This window comes from Halichoerus grypus, chromosome 10 (genome assembly GCF_964656455.1).
Source record: "Halichoerus grypus chromosome 10, mHalGry1.hap1.1, whole genome shotgun sequence".
Lineage (NCBI taxonomy): Eukaryota > Metazoa > Chordata > Mammalia > Carnivora > Phocidae > Halichoerus > Halichoerus grypus.
The window spans coordinates 22490170-22511763 of NC_135721.1; the positions used below are offsets into that span (position 1 = coordinate 22490170).

The following is a 21594-nucleotide window of genomic DNA, read 5'->3' on the forward strand; positions in this document are numbered from 1 at the left end:
GTCAGGGATGTACACGGAGCAGGACAACTTCCAACTAGGGCTGGAAAATGACATTTGTCAGGCAGAAAGAGGATCAGCAGAGCAAAATTTAGGAAGTGGGGAGTCTTGCTGAGACTTGGGAGCTTCTGCCCCGAGGGGCAACCCTGCCCCCCAGACCCGTCACAGCATCAAAGTCACCAGGGTCTGGGGTTTTCAGGTTGTGATGTGATAGGCTCACAGTGGGCCTGGGGCTGTTAGTGAAGCAGGCAGGGAAGTTGGACCATGGCCCCAGCTCCATTTCTTAAACATTAGTTTGTTTGTTTTTTTATAATTTTTTTATTGTTATGTTAGTCACCATACAGTACATCATTAGTTTTTGATGTAGTGTTCCATGATTCATTGTTTGCGTATAACACCCAGTGCTCCATGCAGAACGTGCCCTCTTTAATACCCATCACCAGGCTAACCCATCCCCCCACCCCCTCCCCTCTAGAACCCTCAGTTTGTTTTCTGGAGTCCATAGTCTCTCATGGTTCGTCTCCCCCTCCTATTCCCCCCTTCATTTTTCCCTTCCTTCTCCTAATGTCCTCTATGCTAGGTTTGATTCATTTGGTAGGGCAGGGCTCTTGGTTAGATTTCAGCCAGAGAAAGGGTTCCAGTTTAAAAAAAAAATAAAATAAAAGCCACCAAGTATGGAGGTCAGAAGAAATAACAATTAAAATGCATTTATGCTTGAGGGAGGGGATTTACAGGACCCTCTTCCCCTACGATTATCTCCTTAAGTGATTTGTTGGGGCAACAGGTCCCCAGGTACTTGAGGCTCTAAGGCAGAAGAGCTCGGGCCATAGGACCAGAGAACATTCAAACTGCAGGAGATCTTAGAGGTCCCGTGCTCCAACACCCCATTCTAGAGGAGCCCAAAGATGTAATATGCTTTAGCTAAGTCCCTGCATCTAGTTAATGTAGAGTGGATCCAGAGCTTTCCATAATTCCATGCAGAAAAAAGAGGTTTCCCTGGAGGTCACAACCATGACCAGCCTAAGGATGGTGGGGTTGGTCTGGACGCTGGGGGCCCCAAAGGCAAACCTTATGTTTCAATGTCACCCATTCTGGCTAACATACAAGAAGGAGGGGACCCAAGACATGGGTGGGCCTGGTCCGCAGAGAGATTGAGTGGTGGATGGTGTTAGACCTTCCCTGTTCCCGCAGGTCCGCTATTCTCCCCAGAACTTCACAGACAACATCGGGAAGGCTCTGGACATCCTCCATGCTGAGGTGTGTAGGCTGGGCTGTGTGGCCTCTAAGCAGCTCAGCCAACAGTCCTTCTTAGGCCTCAGACCTGGCCTGGAGGGGGCTTTGACTTCCTGCCTGCCTTTCCCTGGAAGCCAGCGCTGACCATGCTGTTGTCCTGGTCCCAGAAGCCTGAACACAGGGGTCAATGGGGGGTGGGAGGGGGGAGGCAGGGCAGGAGGGATGAAGGAAGTAGAGAGGGGCATGAAAGACCACAGACCTGGTATCCGTCAGGAGAGGCTGGCCCCAGACCCAGATGAGAGACTGGGGCCACCAGCCTCAATCCTCCTGGGGACTGACCTCACCTTTGCTCAGGTTCCTCGGGCATTTGTGAACCTGGTAAAAGTTCTGGAGATCATCAGCCTGAGGGAGCTCTACCAGGAGAAGGAAGTCAGCTGCCCAAGGCTGATCCTCAGGTAAGAAGGAAGCTTCTGCCCCTGTTCCCTAAAGCGCCAGGGACCCTTAGCAGAAAGCAACTCTGCTTCGTTAGAAAGTCCAAGGGTAGATGTGTGAGGAGGGCTAAGACCACCCCATTTTCTCACCTGACGAGGCCTGATGGGTTTTTGTGACCCCGAGGTGGGCCTCAGTTACCCTCGGAGTCTGTGTCACAACCCGACCATGCTCCTGGTTGTCCTGGCAACTCAGTCCTCCCGCGAGGGAAGGGCAAAGCGTGAGAAATGGAGTGGGTCTGTGTGGGCCGGGCTCACAGGCCACCACCAGGTGTATCCAGAGCTTCTCCATCCTTGAGGCCCATCTCCAGGACAGAGGGAGCCTCTCTATCTGGTGTGGGTGTCCTAGGCTGGGCACTCACAACCGTAGGGCTACAGTCACTTGCTGGAGGAGAGGACGATCAGGGAAGAGTCTTCCCCGAGCACAGAGAGCTCTGGCCCTGAGAAGGCCCTAGAAAGGCCTTCATCCCCCGTCTCCAGGGCCAGACAAAGGTGGCTCCCTCTCTATTACACATCTCCATGACCTTCAGGATTAAGACATCCTTCTAATCTGAGCACGAGCATTTCTGTCAGCATTCCCTCCTGCAAAGCCGCCTCTGGGCCCGTAGCCCAGGTCCCGATGGCTGTGCCCCCCGCCCCCAGCTTCCTCCCCAGCTCTGTAGCCCTTGACAGACCCCCACGACAGCCCTGAGCACAGCACGTGGTGATGACTCACGTGCCTCCCCCACAGCCCTGCCCTCGGTGTGCGTCACTACTAGCGCAGGATAGTGGCTGTTTGCTGAAGGAGGGAATGAATAATTCACAGGGGCCAGATTTGCTCTTGGAAATGAAGGGGTACGTTGGCTGCTACCCTGAAGATGCATGCCAGACCTCACCTGGGGGCCCAGACCGCACAGGTGCCCCAGGGGAGGCCTGAGGACACCATGAGCGGGAGGATGGCTGCCGAGTGACACATGCCTATTAACGCAGCTGGTGGCAGGCGTGCTGTATTTTCAGCTGCTGACTCATCCCCTGGCTCCCACTTTCTCCAGTCACTGGGCCACACAGGGGGTTCAGTGTATTCATTTCAGAGCACCTTACCCAAAAGCCTCTTGCTGCCCATCACTGCAGGGTTTTTAGACAATTACATTTAACGGTTCAGAGAAGGCATCTGCCAGGTCCCTTCTCAGCTGTGACACAGCCAAGCCGCTGACTGGCAGGTGAGACAGACTCGGGTCACCTTGTCCTGCTGCCGCTCTGTTTTTCTGTCTCCGTGGTTGTGCTTTCCTTGGAGGCGTGAGTCTACTCTGAGCCATCCACACTATCATCCCCTCACCCCCTGGAAAAAAAAGCCCAGATGGGCAAGATGACCAAACAGAGCAGAGGTGCAGACTGGACAGAAGCAGTTTAACCAGGGATTAGGAGCTCAGGTGCAGACCAGACAGATTTGAGTTCAAGTCCTGGCTCCCACACGTAGTCTCCATGTGACCCTGAGCAAGTACTTAACCACGCTGAGCTCAGTTTTCTCATCTATAAAATGGGGGTGATGATACAACTTCTTGAATTGCGAAGAGGATTAAATGGGTTAATACCCATAAAGCTCTCGGCACGGTGAGCATTAGGATGTGGGAGCCCTTATGATGAGTGGTGTTGTTGCTGTTGTTATTTAAAGTAGGTGTGCCTTATCTCTGCTGCAGGGTCTGTCCTCAGACAGTCACAAGGTAACTCAGCTCTGTAAGTCACTCCTGCAGGTGTTAGAAGTAACTGTCTCATGTTCATGCGAAAATGCGGCTCTGGGGCACTTTCTCCAGCTCCGTCTGGCGCAGTGGACAGGTTAGCAGCCGGGGCCTCCCTTACCGCCGACTTCCAACACCTCCAAGTCAAATAGGTTCTGAATCTCAAGTCCGTGTCATGCATTTAGATGGTGATTTTGGTGGGGTGAGGCATCTCTTTGGTTTGGTCCGCAGAAACCTCTGCCCCTGTGTCCTGAAGCCTGATGATAACTCAACAGAACTTGCCTCCCTCATCGAAGTAAATAAGCAGTATCAGGTAAGCCGGGAAAGTGTTCTAAGGCCGCACAGGAACTGCTGGGTGGTCTGATTACTCGGGTTAGAAAATGAAGTCGTGCTTATGTTTCCTTGACCCCAGCTGTCTAGTGTGAGGGTGTGAGGTTACCACTGACCAGTTTGCAGATTTAAAGACACCTTGAAAGGCCGCAGGGACTGTGATTTGGTGTATTTGCATGAAGCCGTAGAGCCAAGTCACTGAACACACTTCACCAAATCCCAGTTCCTGGCCTTACACAGAAAATATTTCCATTTGTCCATGGAGAGTTATGTGAGTTTCTGACTCCTGGCTGGGAAACCCTTTCCATCTAAGAGAGTCTAGAGGATTCAGTGAGATAACACGCATTTCCTCTGCTCTCCTCTCCCGAGAGTCCAAGAGTCAGCCGATGATCTCCAGACATCCAGTGGGTTATTCATTTTAGGCCTTTTTCCATCCAATCTTTGACCAGGGCAGCTGAGGCTCCCTTGACAATCTTGAGTTTCCCCCAAAATAATCCAGTCACTCAAGAGGACAATGGTAGCCTTCCAGCTCTTCTAGAGTAGGCTGCAAACAGTTATCAGGATGGATCCATCCTTCAAATGCATGGACTCCTTGGAGCAGAACCACTTCCCTGCTTTGAGGCCACCACACCCATCAGGGCTATCAGGGCTCAGGGGAACGAGCCTCTATCTATCGTCCTCTGGGCGACTCCCCAGCTGCACTTCCTTCTGCTGTGGGCAGGCACCTCTGCCTCTGGTGAGGGAGTCCATGGCCTGGACCAGGAGATGGAAGGCAGCCAAGGTTATGGCCATGAGAACAAACCTGTTCTGGGTAGAACAGGTTCTTGGGGGCAAGCAACAAAAACATACGCGATGCTGGTTAATTTAACCAGTTGTATTTATTTAAGCAGACTGTCTGGAAGAGTTAAAAAGCTAGGATCAGAGGCGGGGCCGCCAGAAATCACGGCATCATGAAATTCTAGGGGCCAGGCCGTAAGGATCAAAATCAGGCCAAAGAACTCGTTCAGTGGAGTCACTGCTGCTTCTAGGACCTGGTCACAGCTCCCACCCTCAGCAGAATGGATTCTGTGCTGTCCATCTTTCTAGCACTAGCTCTGGAGGGCCCCTGGGCATGTGCCTAAGCCTGAGGGTGAGGGTCATTGGGAAAGCACGCATTTGTCTTTCTCACCTTACACACTGGGAGGCAGGCTGCTCTTAATACAGTAGAGTTTTTCCAAACATAGGAAGTGGATTCAGATGTTCTTCCCAGGTCTAATCTTGGTCACCACTGAGATCCAGGAGTTCATGGTCAGCCACAGGAGGCCGTCATACCCACTGTCAGAATCCTCTCCCCACTTTCTGCAAAAGCCATGGCTCCCATGGAGGAGGCATTCGCCGCTATCATTGACCACTGTGTGCCAGGCATCCTGGACACTGTTTCTTTCACTTCTCAAGAGGTACATGGTCCCACTGTGAGCCACTGTGGCTGATCCACAGAGTAACCAGTAGCATTAGAAGGGATCTAAGGGATGGTCTGGGCCTGGCCAAACATCCTCCATTTACAGATGAGGAAAGAGAGGTCCAGATAGGGAAAGCATCTTGCCGAAAGTCACACAGCTACTTAGTGGCCCCTGCACTCTCTCTCTGGCTGACCCTGGGAAAAGTACACGTGGTGCCTTCTGTAATGACCCCACTGATGTTCCTGACTTCCTTCTCCGGCCAGGGTCCTGGCCCCAGATGGTAGAAATCTGGTAAGCAGTGAAATGGCAGAGGCCGGCAGAACCTGGAGCCAGAACTGGGATAACTCGTCCTCCTGGACCTGAGCCCAAGTGGGAGCTATGAGAGTAACAGCTCTGTTACCCTCCTGGACAGACCTGAGAGTCTCAAAGAAGTGTGCATGCGCAGGAGCATGCGTGCCCCCCCACACACACACACCCCATGCACAAATGATATAAATGGGCATTAAATGCCATTGCTGATTCACCTTTGATTTTCTGAACAAATGTAGGACAGAAACAAATGAAACGTAAGGATTATCCAAAAAAGTCATTAAATTGAATTCATACCCTACCCCTCCCCCACCCCCTGCCCCAGTCTTTAATCAGAAGATTTCAAAGGAGATCAAGCTGATGGTTTTGGGTTTTTCCTTGCCTTTCCTTTTTTTCCCCCACAGCCTAGGTCAAATATACGCAATTGCAAGCAGAGGTTGGGGTTGAGGTAAAGGCTGATCTTAAAAGTAACTAGCTGGTGGGGCACCTGAGTGGCTCAGTCGTTAAGTGTCTGCCTTCGGCTCAGGTCATGATCCCAGGGTCCTGGGATCGAGCCCCGTATCGGGCTCCCTGCTCGGCGGGAAGCCTGCTTCTCTCTCTCCCACTCCCCCTGCTTGTGTTCCCTCTCTCACTGTGTCTCTCTGTGTCAAATAAAAAAAAAAAAAAAAAAAAAAGTAACTAGCTGGTTACTGATCAGTTGAGATTTTGTTACAGATTGATTTCACTCCAGGGGCAGACTCTGTTTAATTCTATGGCAGAGAAAGAGGCAGCACAAAGCCCGAGCAGATGTGGGGAGCCCCCTGACCCCTGCCCCCTTCGCCTCCTGCAGGAGGGGACTCACCAGCTGGTTGAGAACGGTCGGTACGACACAAGAGAGGATTTTACGGTGGTCGTGCAGCCATTATTCGAAAAAGTGGACATGCCAAAGACGTCGGTAAGGAAAGCAAGCATCGTGGATAAAGGGGAGCCACACAGAGCCCAGGCGGTTCTGACTGTCATTTGTGTATTGGATGCCCCTCTAACACGGCCCCTTCTTTATGCCCCGTGACCAGGAGGGGCTGCCCGACCACTCTTTTTTTGCTCCTGACTGTTTCCACTTCAGCAGCAAAGCTCACGCTTACGCGGCCAGCGCCCTCTGGAACAACATGGTAAGAGGACCGAGGTAGGGAAACCTATTCTCCCTCTGCAGGAGAAAGACTCTGGAGAGCTTTTGAAGGAGTTCAGAGGCCCGTCACTCAGGCTGTATGATCCCCCGCCCCGCAGCGATGACAGACCCCCTTGCCTGTGGCCCTCTCTCCGTTCCCCAGCCCTGACCTACAGCCTGACCTTTGCATTCTTACCACCTCTTTCCACTCCTTGCTTTAGCTGGAACCTGTTGGCCAGAAGACAACACAGCACAGTTTTGAATACAAGATCAATATCACCTGTCCGAACCAGGTAGTGTGCGAAGCACGTCCTTGTAAACAGGTCTATTTATCTGAGGCATCTTTTCCAGGATTTTAGCATCTCAGGTTTCTCAGCTCGTTTCATTCCCAGTTCCCACCCACACCCCAGACTCCAGGTGATCATCCACAGAGCCCCAACTGGTTGGACCGTAAGGGGTGACAGCCCCTTGTGGCCAGGGGTCCCTAGTGTCCCTTTGTCTCTCCACGTCCCAGGGAGCCCCAGCAAGCTCCTGGACTGCACACAGCCGGGAAGAGGAAAATGGCAGTACCATCCAGCTCTCTTGGAGACTAGGGGGCAATAGAGAACGTCAAGGCCAGGATGGGGCAGAAGGATACCCTGTTTCCACGTAGCCACGGCCTCCATGGCAGGATAGAAAGAGCGAGGAACTGAGACCTGGACTATCTGCTAGGGTGATGGGGTGGGGGGTGGGGAGGGCTGGTCAAATGAAAGCTGGAGCTAGAAAAGCAGACATTAACTGGGAAGGCAAAGCAGAACCAGACCCCCATGTTCACTCACAAATGGTCAGAGAGAGACTTGGACCTCTGCAGCTGTTCCCTCATCTCTACGAATTCCTCCGTATTCCCAGAGGAGTCTCAGGTCTAGACTGGGAACCTCTGAGCTGGGGCTTACATGGAGCAGGACCTCAAAGCACCTGACTTTCTTGCCTGGGTAGGGTGGGAGTGGCCTGGGGTGGCAAGGGGTCTAGGGAGTAGGGAACAAGCAGAAGGTGGTGCTCTGCTGTGCGGGGCGGGGCAGGGGCAGGAAGGAGAGGAGATGCAGCTATCCCAGCCAGCTGGGTGGGAGGCGGAGCGCAGACTTGCTCGCCTGGGAGCCACTGCAGGGTTTATTCTAATTGTTCCTACGAGTTCAGGTTGCAGAGAAGGCCCAGTGCATCCTGGGAGGGAGCCCACAGCAGTCAGCCTGGCAGGGAGGGGCTTGGGAATGTGGGCAGGGGAGGCCAACAGTGTTGTGCAGGAAGCCAGTGGAATTTGCTGGAGTTGCTCACCACCCTCTTCTCACAGTTCTGGCCATTTCTGAGCACCTACAAGAACAGAATACAGGTATGAGCTTGTTTCTTCCTGTGGCCCTCCAGCCAGCACGGTGGGCAGGCCCTGAGCCGGGACTGGCCCCACAACGGGGGTGGGGGATGTGGGCAAGGGTCCTGCTGGGCAGCCAAGGGGGATTAATGCTCTTCTCTAATGTCCACCCACCTACACCTTCAGACGGGGCAGTGGGCAGAATAAGCCACACTGATAAGAGCCCAGGTGGGACCACCCAGTCAATCCTCTTCAAAGACCTGGGTGAAGAGAGTTTTCCTCTTACAAAGCTGCTGCAGAAGCAGAGGTGGTGGCCAGGGGTGGAGTGGGGTTATTGTGCTGATGCTCTGATTCTTGCACCTGATTGTGGGTGGGGGGAACGGGGTCTGAACTAGATTAGCAGATCCCAGCCTGGGATCACCTAGGGAGCCTTCTACAGGTGCCCTTCCAGGGCCCTCCCCAGGGTGGGACCCAGGAGCTGTGTTTGATAAAACTCTCCAAGTGAGTCTGATGCCCAACCAGCCTCTCTGGTCCCTTTCAACCCTAAGATTCTACCATTCATTCTATGCCTTTAGAGTCATGGGAGCCAGCTGCCATGCAGGGACAGAGCCCCTTCTGCCTCGACACCCACCTCAGGTAAGCCCCTTATGATACACCAGAACCCAGGGCCCCTCCACAAGGACTCAGAGGCCAATGAGTGCTCTGACAAGACTTGGCATATATAACTAAATGACACCGTTCGGGCTGGTGTTTGCTTCCTGTCTGGGTGGTTGCCTGGGACAGGTCCCTGCTTTGTCCCCCTCTGCCCTGCAGTGATGTCTTTACCCTATAGGACCCAAGGTGGCCAGACCAGGAACTGTTTGCTACCCTCTCAATTCAGCCTGTTAGTCGGGGACCCCCAGAAGCTCCCCCCTTCATGGCCCAGCCCAGTGGTGTGACCTCCCTGAGGGCCAGAGCTGGGGGTGCGGTGCCCAGGGAGTCCCAAGAGCGAGCCAGCTCTTCAGGGTGCCCTGTGGCCCCAGGCTTTGCGGTCACTGCTGCTTGCAGTAGAGCCAAGAAGTTCCTTGGAGTCTTCAAAAGAGATTCGGGACGGGCAAGGCCTGACATGACTATTTCTCAGATTCTTGGTGGAAATCCAGAACGCAGCTCTAGATGGGCTGAGCCTCAGACCCTGTCGCTCATCTCAGATGGTCCACGCCCAGGGGGCCCTGCCCTTGGGTCACAGCTGGCCTCCCACCCCCCACTGGGGCTGACGTGGTAGATTCCCCTCCGCCCTCCCTACCATCCATCCATCTATCCCCTTCCTGTCCTCTCTCTCAGCACCTCTCTCCCCACAGGCCCAGGATTTGTTTGTTGGGTCTTCTATGGGGAAACCCATCATATAACCTCTGCCTCTGTGGCCCCCCCCCACACACAGGTTGTGCCTCTGGTCTTCCTTCCAAGTCGGAAGCACTAGACCCTGACTACAGGTTCCTTCCCCCTGACCCAAGTGTGTTGGCTTGTCTTTCCAGTGCACACCCTGAGAGCGGCAGATATCCAAGTCGTGGCTGCACTGGGGGACTCTCTGACCGTAAGGACGCTTGGGCCCCAAGTGCGGTAGGGTAGCTGTACCAGTCAGTTCCAGGGCCTGTACGCCTCCCTTCTGCATTCCCCTGCCTCTCAGGCCTGGCTCTGTCCATCCCCGAGTGTGGCAGTGGTTTGGTTTTGCAGTCACTTTCTCAATCAGGTGTGCAAGGGGCAATCTTTTTCAGGAGCGAACCGAATTGTCTCAGACAGTGGAGGTTTTGAACACCTCACAATGCTTTTTTTAACAATTGCAAAAAAGATGTCATTTCAACTCAAAATAATCTTCTGAACCTAGCCGCGTGGGTGCTCTTTTCCCTTTGGATTATGCTTTAGGAGTAGCTCAGACCCTCGCATATATTCTGTCTCTGCACCTGCATGGAAAGCAGCAGACTCCACAATTGTGGCTAAAGCTCTGCTCCGAAGTTCCAAGAAACAGGGCTCTGACCCTCCCAGACGACCACTTTCTGGCAACATTTGAGGCCATAAGATTGCCTTACAGAATGTCCTGGAGGGAAAGCGGAGAAATGTGAAGTTTCTGAGAAGCCTGCCCACTGCTGTCCACTCCAATCTATAGGCTCCTTCTTCGTGCTTGTAAGAGAACTTCGGAGCATAATGCTGGTAGTAATAATACGGCAGTGTCTCACGTGTCCAAAGCACTTTGTGGAGTGTTCAATGCTGTTTTTACGACCATGATCCAATTTGGTCATCAAAGCAATCCTATGAGATCATCAAGTCATGTCCTCAGTGCAGTAAGGAGGCAGCTGAGAGGCAGGGAAGGCCTATGGCTGGAAAGGAGTGTGGCAGAACGCAAGCCTGGTCTCTGACTCCCAGTCCAGGGTCTGCTCACACCGCATGATGAGTGTGTTGGGAACTGCCCGTATCCCTTTCCTCTGACTTACTCCTTTTCCTATGGACTTTGGTGTGTTTTCAAAGGCTGGCAATGGAATTGGTTCCAAACCAGATGACCTTTCTGATGTCACCACTCAGTATCGGGGACTGTCATATAGGTAATGTTAACCCTTCACCCCCTCCCGCCCCAGGCTCACCCCCAGAAATTGGGTGAGGGCGTTGTCTCTTGTAAATGCGTAAATACTGAAGAGCAAGGACTAGGTCCAGAAGGGGCTTTCAGAAGGAAAACCGATGTGTTTTTGCAAAATGTGACCATATGATGAGTGGAAAGGATATTTTATTGTTGATAACTTTTTTTCTTTAATTGTGCAGAAAAAGAAAACCAGGGATCTTGTCAGACTCCTGGGTCAGCAAATCCAACATGAAATGCACCCGAAAAGCACCAAACCTCTGAGTCTTCACCTGCCTGTTTTCATGGCTATGCGCACGTGGAAATCTCCGTCTGTTTGCTGTCTCTATGTATTTATTCATGTCGTTCTGTACTCACACCTCTGCCTTCACATATATGTCCACGTCTGTCCAGAAAACTCTGAAATGCAACACACTACTTCAGGAGGAAAGGACTAAGACTCACCAGCCCCGAGCCCTCCCCGTGTGCCTGCACCCGACTAGGCACTGAGTCTGGTGGGCAAGGGGGGGACGGGAAGCACTGCCAAATGCTCGTGCTCGATGGGCAGGTGCTACTTGAAAGTAAGAGATGCCCGAGGGCCGCAGGAATAGAGAAGAGGGAGTAGGAAAGCTCCCAGAGAAGGTGGGAATTGACAGATTAGCCATTAGGTAGATGAGAAAGGGCATTCCAGACAGGAGGTAGAAAAGCGCAGGCAAGTCAGGTGAGTGGTTGGATGTGGGTGGGTGTTCTCCGGGTTCTTTCTTTCCCAATGAAGTTCGTGTTTAAGTATGTTTCACGGTAACTGGCAATTAGCTTGGAATTCCAAACGACTAGGACTAGAACGAGGCCAGCCAGGAGAGGGCAGAGTGCTAAGAAGTTTTGCAGCCACTCCACACGCTTGCCTCCTCCCTTTTTCTGCCCAGTGAATTCAGATGGAACGTTCCTTCCAGAAAAGTGAGAGGGAACAGGGTGGGGACACTTGAGGCGATGGCAGTTCTCTGGTCCAGCCTGAGGACAGCCCCAGAGGGGAAGGTTTGCCTGGGTGGGAGCGAGGCAGGGAGGACCCCAGGCGTGGGTAGCAGGAGGACACGAGCCGCTGTGGTAAATGCCTCCCGGCTCCCCGGGGCCCCCACCTTTCCCCATCCCCCCAGCTGGGTAGAGGGCCTCTAATGGGCTGCGCAGAACAGAACAGAGCCTCGCCTCCTGACCACCGTGCCTCAAATGTTACTGAGGCTGGGAGAAAAAGAAAAGCCAGTGGGGAAGAAAGCAAGCAGAGCTTAGGACATACAATCCAGAAACGGCGTGAGCTGGGGGCAGCTTCACTCAGTCTTGGGTCGGGAAGGCAGCGGCTTCAGGTCGTAGTGTGGGAAACCACACGCCGTGGTGGGGGGGTGGGGAAGCAAGGGGTGCCCCACCTACCAGTCCCACGGGACAGATCCCTGGGATTCAGATACAAACAGGCAATCTTCCGCTAAATGTTTCTCTGTAGCAATGGAAACATTCAGCCATTGCTCTGTTTCTCCCTATAGGGGAGGTCGGGTGTGGCCTGATGTTTCAATCTTCTGGTTCTAGTCTAAAGCCTTGCCTATTCAGTGGCACTGTGCCTTTAAACCCTTTGTTCTAAATGTTTCAGATCCACATGTGTTAATGATGGAAACTCTGGGTCAGAGCCTGAGTTATGGGTTTGACTCTTGGGTAAAATAGACTAATGTTTCCCAAAGAGTGTTCCATGGAACACCAACCCCCTACAGGTTCCTGAAGAGGGCAAAATTCTTTATATCGGGGAGGGAACTACCCACTATATCCTTCTTGTGGGGAATTCACATGTATGTTAGCATATTAAAGGCTCTGAGAAGCCCTGCAATGAAGAAATGTGTCTAAATTGTATCTGTTTAACCCAATGTTTCTCTTAATCCCAGCATCCTTTCTTTGTTCACAAAACCTATCAGCATCCTCTGGGCAATGTCCATGTAGTAGGCTGACCTGAGACAAGCAATTTTCTGAAGCCATTAAGCTTCGGGTTTGGAAACAATAGGCAGTGCATGGCTCCAGGTAAATGAAGAATGTAATTTGAGCCTCTTCCTCCAAGGAGACAAAGTGGAGAGAGGAGGCCTCATAGAGTCGGACAGGGAAGATGACCCAGAATTCTTGGGAGGTGGGTTGCTGTGGGCAGGACCTGCAGGATGAGGCTTGGCCATGACTATTTCCAGAGCCCCTTGACCTGAGAGAACCATACGGCAGGGACAGGTGGCGGCTTTGGCTGGCTTAACTGTGTGGCAGGCCCAGAGGTCTTTAGAGCATTGCTTTTTCTTCAGTTGAAATAAATTTGCTTATTTGGTATCAAAGGACCAAAATAGAATTTGCTTACCCCCCCCCCAAAAAATGCTTTTTTAAAAATTAGGTGTTCAGTCTCACTGAAACTCCTTCCACAAATGTCATTGAGCATCTACTCTGTAATTCTCTGTGCACTGTGGGTGACAAAAGACAAACAAAACCCAGCCTTTGAACTTGTGGTTTAATATAAATTACATTAACCGGGAGGATCTCACACTAACTAGCTGTTTCGTACTGGTCTCTTTTCTTTCATTGTGTCACATAAATCTGATCAAAATGAGGACTTAAATATTTTTGTTCATCCATATTTATTTGTGTAATTCTTTCTCCTAGAAATATTCACTCAGATTTCTGTAGCTTGTTCATCTTGATCAGCTACGGCACTTGTTTTAGAACAAAGATAGTTTTAGACAAGAAATTACAATAGGAAGTACTCGATGGGTGTGTTTAGGTATATCTCCATGCTTGTGTTTATATGTTTATTGAAGAAGAAAAGGAGGCATGATTGGAGGAGGTATATGGATTTCTAATTTCCTATAAAATGTTCTGAGTAAATGCTTTTTGTTGAAAGAAAGAAGGATCGGGTAGCTGCTGAAGCTGTTAGCTTCATGCACAGTTGAAGTAGAATCAGAAGCTGGAACAAAGGTCCAACCACTGGCTACGTTAGGGAGACGGGAGAGAGACACCTGAGTGAGATAGATGGCAGGGCTCACCTGGCTTCTTTCTTTCTATCACCTGGGGCTGCCAAGCCCCTGACTTGACCACCCTCATATGAAATAGTCTTCTTCATCCCAAGCAATTCCTTGAAGGAAGAACAGCCATGACTTTGATTCATGGCCTTCCTTTGGAAGTCTATACTGGTGGGCTGGATGCTAGCACTATGTTCTCAAAATCTATTGGCTTAGAATAATGTGCTGGCATTGAGGAGGGAAGTGCAGAGGGGGAAAAAACAAAACAGTAAATACAGTACATTTGAGCACTGGACTTTGTTAAAATAGAAATGCTTCTCTCCTGGCCTCCCACATGTATTCGATTTAAATGTATGAAAGGAAATGTAATTTTGAGTGTGGCTTGAGGTTAGATTGAACACCATGAAACTACATTCAAGTAGATAAAATCAGATTGGGCATTGGAAGGCAGTGAGAGGCTATCCCGTGAACCTCCCCGTGGAATTTACCTCCCCCACTGGGCAGAGAAGAGCTAATGCATTTTCCAAAGGTTTGCAGCTCAAGCTGGTTTTTAGTTACCTTTCAAAAGTTAATTGAGCCCTCTGCACCTCAACTTCCTCCTCTGTAAAATGGGGATAATTGCATCTGTATCAGAAGCTTGTTTTGTTGGGAGGTGTTGGGTATCTAATGTAGAGAATCTAGGACATGCTGGGCACATAGCATATGCTCAGCTAAGCGCTTTCTGTCCTGATTTGGTGGAAAAAAGAAACAGCCCTTTTTTGCCTTCAAATCCTGGTTTTGGGGGGGGGACCAACCCTTTGGGGAATTCAGATTTTTCTCAGAGTTTCTCCAACACAAAGAGACCAATGGGTCTGGCACATCTTACAGGTGCCGATGGCGTGAGGGCGAAGAAAGGTGGGGCACTCTTTCATAAAGCCTAAGTATTGATTCACTCTCTCTCACTGGTTGGCTCACTCCCTACAGTTCAGGAGGGGATGACTCCCTGGAGACCGTGACCACCTTACCGAGTAAGTAACCGCCAGGGGCTTGAGTCTGTTCACTGGTTCCACCCGACCCCTGGCTTCCTGAGAATACCCCTCAGCTAAGAAAGGAGGAAGTCATCTTTGCGTACTGCCATCGCATGGGAGGAGAGGCCCATGGACAGGTAGCTGAAGGGGGTGTCATAAACACTCTATTTGGAGCCCTGAGGCTTGGGTTCAAGCCCTGGCTCTTCTCTGTGCTTGCCAAGTAACCTAGAGCAAGTCACCAAACATTCTGAGTCTCAGGTTTTTTCAACTGGCCCAGAGGGTGCAGAGACAATCCAATGAGATCATGAACATTCCCTGCACTGTGAAGAAAGGAAGGGAGGAAGGGAGGAAAGGAGGGAGGGAGGGAGGGGGGGAGGAAAGGAAAGAAGGGAGGGAGGGAGGGAGGGAGGGTACGAGGGAAGGAAGGAAAGAAAGAGGGAATGAGGGAAGGAAAGGAGGGGAGCTGAGAGGCTCTTACTGCCTTGGCCCACCATGTCATCAGGTCATTTCCGCTCAGAGCGCCCCAACTCCTGCCAGGCACACCCTCCCCCTCCCTGCCTGACTGCATGAAGGTGGCGACAAAACCCACTCTGGGGAGCCTAGAACAGAGAAGATACCCCTTCCTCTTAAACCCTCCGTGTCCCATTCACGCCCTCCTCTTCCAGATATCCTTCGGAAGTTTAACAGAAATCTCACGGGCTATGCGGTGGGCACGGGCGAGGCCAACGACACAAATGCCTTCCTCAATCAGGCTGTTCCTGGAGCAAAGGCTGAGTACGGCGTCTGGGGAGGCGGCCCGTGGGCCACAGGGTGGGAGGCATGCAGTGCCCTTTAAGACTGTAATCCTGACCTCCGTGTGCGAAGGGGACACTTCTCCATTTGCAGTAATGACCTGAGAGGTCTTCAGCCACTCTCTTCCCCGGCTGCCCCTGTGACTGAGGCTGCAGCAGGGAGGCCCGAGAGGCTGGAGCCGGGACAGGAACCATGGCCTCAGAGGCTGAACTCCTGACCTTGCTTCTTGGGCCGCATGTTCTAATCATGCAACTAACACACTAAACTTATCCAAGTTTTAATACTCACCGCGGCATAAGGGTGCCAGAGAGATTCGCTCTCTCCAAAGCCTCACAAGTGGCAGTTCCCCCAAAAGATCAGGGAGTGCAAAGAAATGAATGGACAAGCTGGAATCTCCAGCCGTGGAGGCTCCTGGGACAACACGTCATGGCCTGTCCCTAGTCCTGCTCTGGAGCCAGTAGGAAATGCCGTTGAGAAGCCAGAGGCAGCTGAAGCAGGACTGCTCGGCCCCCCAGGGTGGTCTCAGGAGGCCCCTCACCCTGCTCCTAGTGGCCCCAGCAGCCCGGCTTTCCTTGCTCCTGGCCCGGCCATCTGGCCCTCCAACACACTGTCACCTTCCAACTCGGGCCCATGCCCTTCTAGCTGATGGGCATGGCCTTCCAACCTGCTCATCCAGCCTGGGAAGACCCTTCTTGGCAGCAGAAACATCTGGGGACAGATGGACCCACCAGCAGGTCCCAGGAAATCACCGTGCTGTGGATCCATCTCACCCAGACCTGTAACGGGGGCCTGAACCAGTGGGGAGCCCGGGATGCTTGAGATCTAGTCTTTCCATGAATTATAAACCCAAGCATGTAACAGTATATATTTATTCCCCACCTCTTTCTAAAAGAAGCGTCTGGCTAAGTTTACTGAAAAAATAATGCAAGTAACATGTACGTAAGTGAGAAAAATCACAGCCACTGGTCAGGTGCGGGGGGGATGGGGAAGAAGCAAGTGGGTCAAGTTGAGCATTTTTGCAGTTCTTATGCTTGAACATCAAACTCTCAGCTTCCTGGCAGCCCGGGGGAGAAAGAGGAAGCATGCTAAAACCTTCATAGATCTATTTTCATGATCTATACCAGTCCTTCAAAGGAGACAAATGGTTTCCTAGCATGGAATCCTAAAAGACACATTGCATGTGGAGTTCTAGAAAGGAGACCACGAGTAACAAATACAATTGACAGTACTCTCGACTGCAGCTTTAGGACAGACAGTTGGCTTTTCAAAGGGTTATTTGTTGTAATAACTCTCCAGAACAGGCAAGTAGCTCCTTGTCTGTGAGCCTCAGGGTCTCTGGCAATTCGGGCAATGGGGATAATGCCATGGAAACCTCCAGTTCAGGCCCTTTAGGAGGAAAAATCCAGGCACTATTCTCCCATAGGACTGATTTCCTCTCCTTCTCAGGAAACTTATGAGCCAAGTCCAGACTCTGGTACAGAGGATGAAAGATGACCACGTGAGTCAGATTTACAGTTATTTTTAAACACTAATTTTCTAACCCACTGAAGTCCCCAAATGGAATGGTCTGCCATGAAAACAGCCACTGTCACTACAGAGGCGTTCAAGCCGTGATAGGACGGCCCGAGTCCGAGGCCCTGGAGATTATGTCCATGGCCGTGGGGGGTGGGGGGTGGGCTGTCCCTGATCACAGTGATCTTGAACATCCCTCCTGATGCTAAGGTTCTGTGGTCCATAAACTTCTAAAATTCTTTCAGCTCTGAGATTCTGATTCTATTATTTTGAGTGGGCAAGGAAGTCTTAAAGGGTTGAATGGATTTCCTAGGGCTGTGGCATTGTTTATTGGTTGGAAATCATCAAGCATTTTCCTCCTCCTGTGTAGAGAGTGAATTTCCACGAGGACTGGAAGATTATCACGGTGCTGATTGGAGGCAGTGACTTATGTGATTACTGCACAGATTCGGTACGGGGCGGGGGGGTCAGACAGCCAGGCCTACTCATTACTCCTGACATTGACCGGGAGACCTTGGAGGTCCCCTTTGAGACTAGTCCCTAGAACCAACCCTGGGATTGTCCAACTACGCCTGCGTGTGTGTGCCTCCACTTACCCCATGACCCTCAGCTTTCTGGCCCCACCCACCTCCATGTCCCAGGGGCTGTGAGGTAGTGTGTGTGCCTCCACTTACCCCATGACCCTCAGCTTTCTGGCCCCACCCACCTCCATGTCCCAGGGGGTGTGAAGTAGCAGGTGGCAGATATGGGGCTTCTAGTCCCCTCTTACAATTCCTGAGAATTCAGTAAGTGGAGAAACTGGAAACCCCGGCTATGGGAACGAGGACCCGCACGTTCAGCTCCTAAATGAAAGCCCTGGCTGAAGGTTCCAGTCTTCTGGCTGGCCCATCTTTGATAATAGCGAGTAATCAACTGCTCAGATTCTGACATGATGAGCTGGTCCCAGCCAGAAGCCAGAGGGAGAAGAAGTCCTGGGGCTGGAGCCAGAGGGGGGCCTTCAGCTGCTCCAGTGCCCCTCTCCCGAAGTAGCTCCTCCTCTTCCTCCTGTGTCTTCCCAGAACCTGTATTCTGCAGCCAACTTTTTTGACCATCTCCGCAACGCCTTGGACATCCTACATAGAGAGGTGGGTGGAGGCCCCGACAAGCTGGACACAGCTCAAGCATGTGGCGGGGGGGGAGCGTGGCTGGGGGAGAGAAGGTGAGATACCCCCTCCCCTGAAGGAGACAGCCAAGGGCATGGGCGCCTTCCCTTTCCAGAGTTTGGGGCCTACCTCCATTTGGAATCAGCACAGAAGGATCTCAGGCTTGAAGAGAAGGCAGCTGGTGTGCTCCTTGTCCCCCCCCCCCCCCCCAGCACCTGAGACCTTCCCTGGCAGCCGCAGCAGGGTGGCTCCCAGGCTGGGCCCTGCCCACTGAGCCATAGGCTATATCTAGAGCAACCCCTCTCTGGTCCTGCTCCCAAGACCTTGTTCTCTTGCCACCCCCTGACACAGACAAGCTGTTCCAGCTGCCCAGGGGGAGCCCTCCAACTACCACGTGCTTCTCGGGGTGGCCGAGTCCCCAGGCCTGCTCAGCAGAGCTGGTCCATGTTGGGCGGGAGGGAAATGCTGAATAGGGCACCTAGCTCAGCAGATTGGAAGCTCACTAACTGACGGCTGAGTGGAGCCGAACTGTCAGCGTTTAGACTCAGGTGCGCCACGTTGTCCTGGGCCAGGAGGTACCACTCGTCGCAGCCCGCAGCGGGCGGCCGAGCCTGCAGGGCCTGACGCAGTGACCCTGTGCCGACGCCTTCCCAAAACTCCACTCAGGAACACGTGAGCCTGGGCTCTGTGGAGAGTCACTTCTCAGGGCCCTAAGGCAGCTTGAGGAAGAAGCCCCCAGAGCCCCTCTCTCACCTGCAGCCTTGCCCTTAGGTGCCCAGAGCCCTGGTCAACCTCGTGGACTTCCTGAGCCCCAGCGTCCTGCGGCAGGTGTTTCTGGGCAACCCGGACAGGTGCCCTGTGCAGCAGGCCAGGTAGGCAGGGGCTGCCTGCCCCCCGCCAGAGAAGCGCTCACCTCCTGGTCTCACTTTCACAGTGGTGACTACTCGGGGTCTCTGTGACTTGGTGTGTCCACGTGTCCAAGTCTGCAAAGGGGGTCTTATGTCAGGACCGCCCCAATCTTCCGCAACCTCAGGATGCCAGGAGGAAGCTCTGTGACATGGGAGCCACAGGGGAGGGGGTCAGGGCTGGGACAAATGCTGCTGTTTGAGACACAGCATGGCCCAGCCAGTGAAAAGAGGGAACATGGGGTTGTATACGTACGTGGTCAGATTGAAACAGAAAGTAGAGAAACGATCCACATCATTCAATGACATTTATGGGGAAGGAACACATTGGGGGACTTCAGGATGGGAGTGTTTTATTAAGTGGGGTGAGAGGTACATAGGTACGTGTTTTATTAATCTTCCTACCTCATATGTACATTTATTTCTTTAACAAAGTTTTACAGAACCTACTGTGTGCCTGGCACTATTCTCAGTGCTTTAGAGATAATATCTGTTTTAACATGAAGTATATTTCATGAGCATGAAATAATTCATGATGAAATTCATCCGGATTCATTATGAATGCACAATTCATGATGAAGGGGGACACTAGTGTGAACTAAGGAGGCATCTGAGGGCGTGAGCATCAGAGACCCCCAAATACAAGCTCCGATACCACAGGATGCACTTCTATTTCGTTCTTACCCAATTAAACATTGGATTTTCATTGCCTAAGTTCATTTGTTCCGCATGATTTGCCAGAGGCCCAGTGCCTGCAGTCCAGTATTTGTATTCTATCAGTATGAGAGGGTGCTCACTCACACACCCTTGGGACTTTGTTCAGTCCGTGTCAGGCCTGAAATCTGCCCCTGAGAATGTGCATCAGAGCCTCAGGGCACGTGTGCTCCTAAGCCAGGGCTCAAGCGAGCCACCCCACGCAGCAGAACCAGCTCTGACCAGAGCCTCCGCTCTGGGTCCTCCTGCCTCCCCCTCTTTGTGCAGCATGTTATGTAACTGCGTTCTGACCCCTCGGGAGAGCTCCCAAGAGCTGGCCAGGTTGGAGGCCATCACCCAAGCCTACCAGGTGAGACCAAGAAGGGAACCACCATTTGGGCTGCTCTCCCCCTCCTCAGTCAACACACTGGCACTCAGGGAAGGGAAGAGCTAGTCCGGGTTGGAGGGACATCACCTTCTGGGCCCTTCCTCTGCCCCACCTGGCTGAAGTGCCTCAGGCACCCCAGTTAGAGTCATCCCAGAGGAATCCAGGTGGCAAAGCCCTCGAGGTCCACCTGCCCTCAGTGGCTTCACCCCATGCTTGGCCTAAAGAGGTCAGTAGTTCTGGGTGCTCCATGGATAGGCCTTTTCCTTCCCTGCACCCCGGGGGCCCCCTTCCTCCCCTCCTCAACAGGCAGGCCACGAATAGGGAGGCTGCAGGTTCTGAGCCCCCAGGGGCCCTCTGGAGACTCTTCCCGGGTTCTTATCCCTTGTGGGACTTCCTGCCTCGCCCTTCAGAGCTTGCAGTTCACTTAATAGCAAAACCAAAAGGTGAACCAACCTGTTTCCAATTCTCTGGAAAGAGATTTGCAATCACATGTGTTTGTGTTCTCAAGGGAAGGGTTGAGTCACCCTCTTGGGTAGGGAGATGGGGGCAGGGATGCCAGCTGCCAAGCCCTGGCCTCCCCCCACCCCCCCTCCCCGCCGCCCCGGGCTGCCCAGGGCCTGTGCTGAGAGCAGCCTGCGTGTGTCCACAGAGCAGCATGCGGGAACTGGTGGGGTCAGGCCGCTATGACACCCGGGAGGACTTCTCTGTGGTACTTCAGCCCTCCTTCCACGAAGTCCGGCTCCCCCTCCTGGCGGTATGTTCCCTGCCCTCCCCTGGTGGGGCTCCTGGGTAGGAGGAAGAAGAAATTCAAGGCAGAGATGCCAAGGGCTTTCATGAGCGTGTGAAGACAATGAGAAAGACCCGGGCGGCTCTCCAGAGGCTGGTCTGTGGCCTGAGCTGTGTTCCTGGCGGCAGCCTGATGTGGGATGTGCTCATGACCACGGATAGCTGGCCCCGCTTTCTCGAGCACCTACCCCGTGCCAAGCCCCGTGTTTGCCGTAGGTAAAATCTTCACAACGACCTTTGCCATGAGTTTCTTCATCCCCAGGTAACAGAGGTTCAGAGGTGTGAAGTATTCTTCCTAAAATCATATAGGGAATAAGGGACAGAGAGGCATGAGTTGAACATATCCACCTTCAGATGATTCGCTTTCTGCCACCCACATACCACTGAAGTGCTAAAGGAGGGTGCTGGGTATGGGGTCCCTGCACCCCCTGGTCCTGCTCTCCCCCTGACACGTTGAGCAGAAGAGCTTTTTGAGCTCACTAGGGAGGGGACTCAGTTCTCTCCACCTGGGCCTCCATGCTAAGGGCCTTGCCTAGATGGAAGGAAGCTGGAAGAAGCCTTGGGCACCCCTGAGAGATGAGGGTGGCAGCTACCCCAGTGTCAGCTTTGCCCAGGCTGCCCCCAAGCTCTGGCCCATTCTCCCCACCAAGACCACTGGAACCAGCTGCCAAGGGCTGGGAAGTAGCTTTTCCTGGCTGGCTGGCCAAGAGCTCCTCAGGGACTAGGATCTCATTCCCTGGACCATGGCATGGGCTAGGGCATTGCACA

General features: G+C 52.6%; 1 protein-coding gene across 1 annotated transcript in view; it reads left to right on the forward strand.

The window, feature by feature from the left end:
• The window catches only part of PLB1 (phospholipase B1), a 140530-nt gene that overhangs the window by 87874 nt on the left and 31062 nt on the right, over window positions 1–21594 (forward strand). Inside the window, exons 25-42 of the mRNA XM_078056125.1 lie at window positions 1189–1254; window positions 1585–1685; window positions 3665–3746; window positions 6341–6445; window positions 6564–6659; window positions 6877–6948; window positions 7980–8018; window positions 8570–8630; window positions 9506–9564; window positions 10494–10567; window positions 14565–14608; window positions 15274–15382; window positions 16847–16898; window positions 17283–17363; window positions 17971–18036; window positions 18826–18926; window positions 19941–20022; window positions 20690–20794. Coding sequence (XP_077912251.1) covers window positions 1189–1254; window positions 1585–1685; window positions 3665–3746; window positions 6341–6445; window positions 6564–6659; window positions 6877–6948; window positions 7980–8018; window positions 8570–8630; window positions 9506–9564; window positions 10494–10567; window positions 14565–14608; window positions 15274–15382; window positions 16847–16898; window positions 17283–17363; window positions 17971–18036; window positions 18826–18926; window positions 19941–20022; window positions 20690–20794 — 1395 coding nt within the window. The remainder of the gene's footprint in view (window positions 1–1188; window positions 1255–1584; window positions 1686–3664; window positions 3747–6340; window positions 6446–6563; window positions 6660–6876; window positions 6949–7979; window positions 8019–8569; window positions 8631–9505; window positions 9565–10493; window positions 10568–14564; window positions 14609–15273; window positions 15383–16846; window positions 16899–17282; window positions 17364–17970; window positions 18037–18825; window positions 18927–19940; window positions 20023–20689; window positions 20795–21594) is intronic.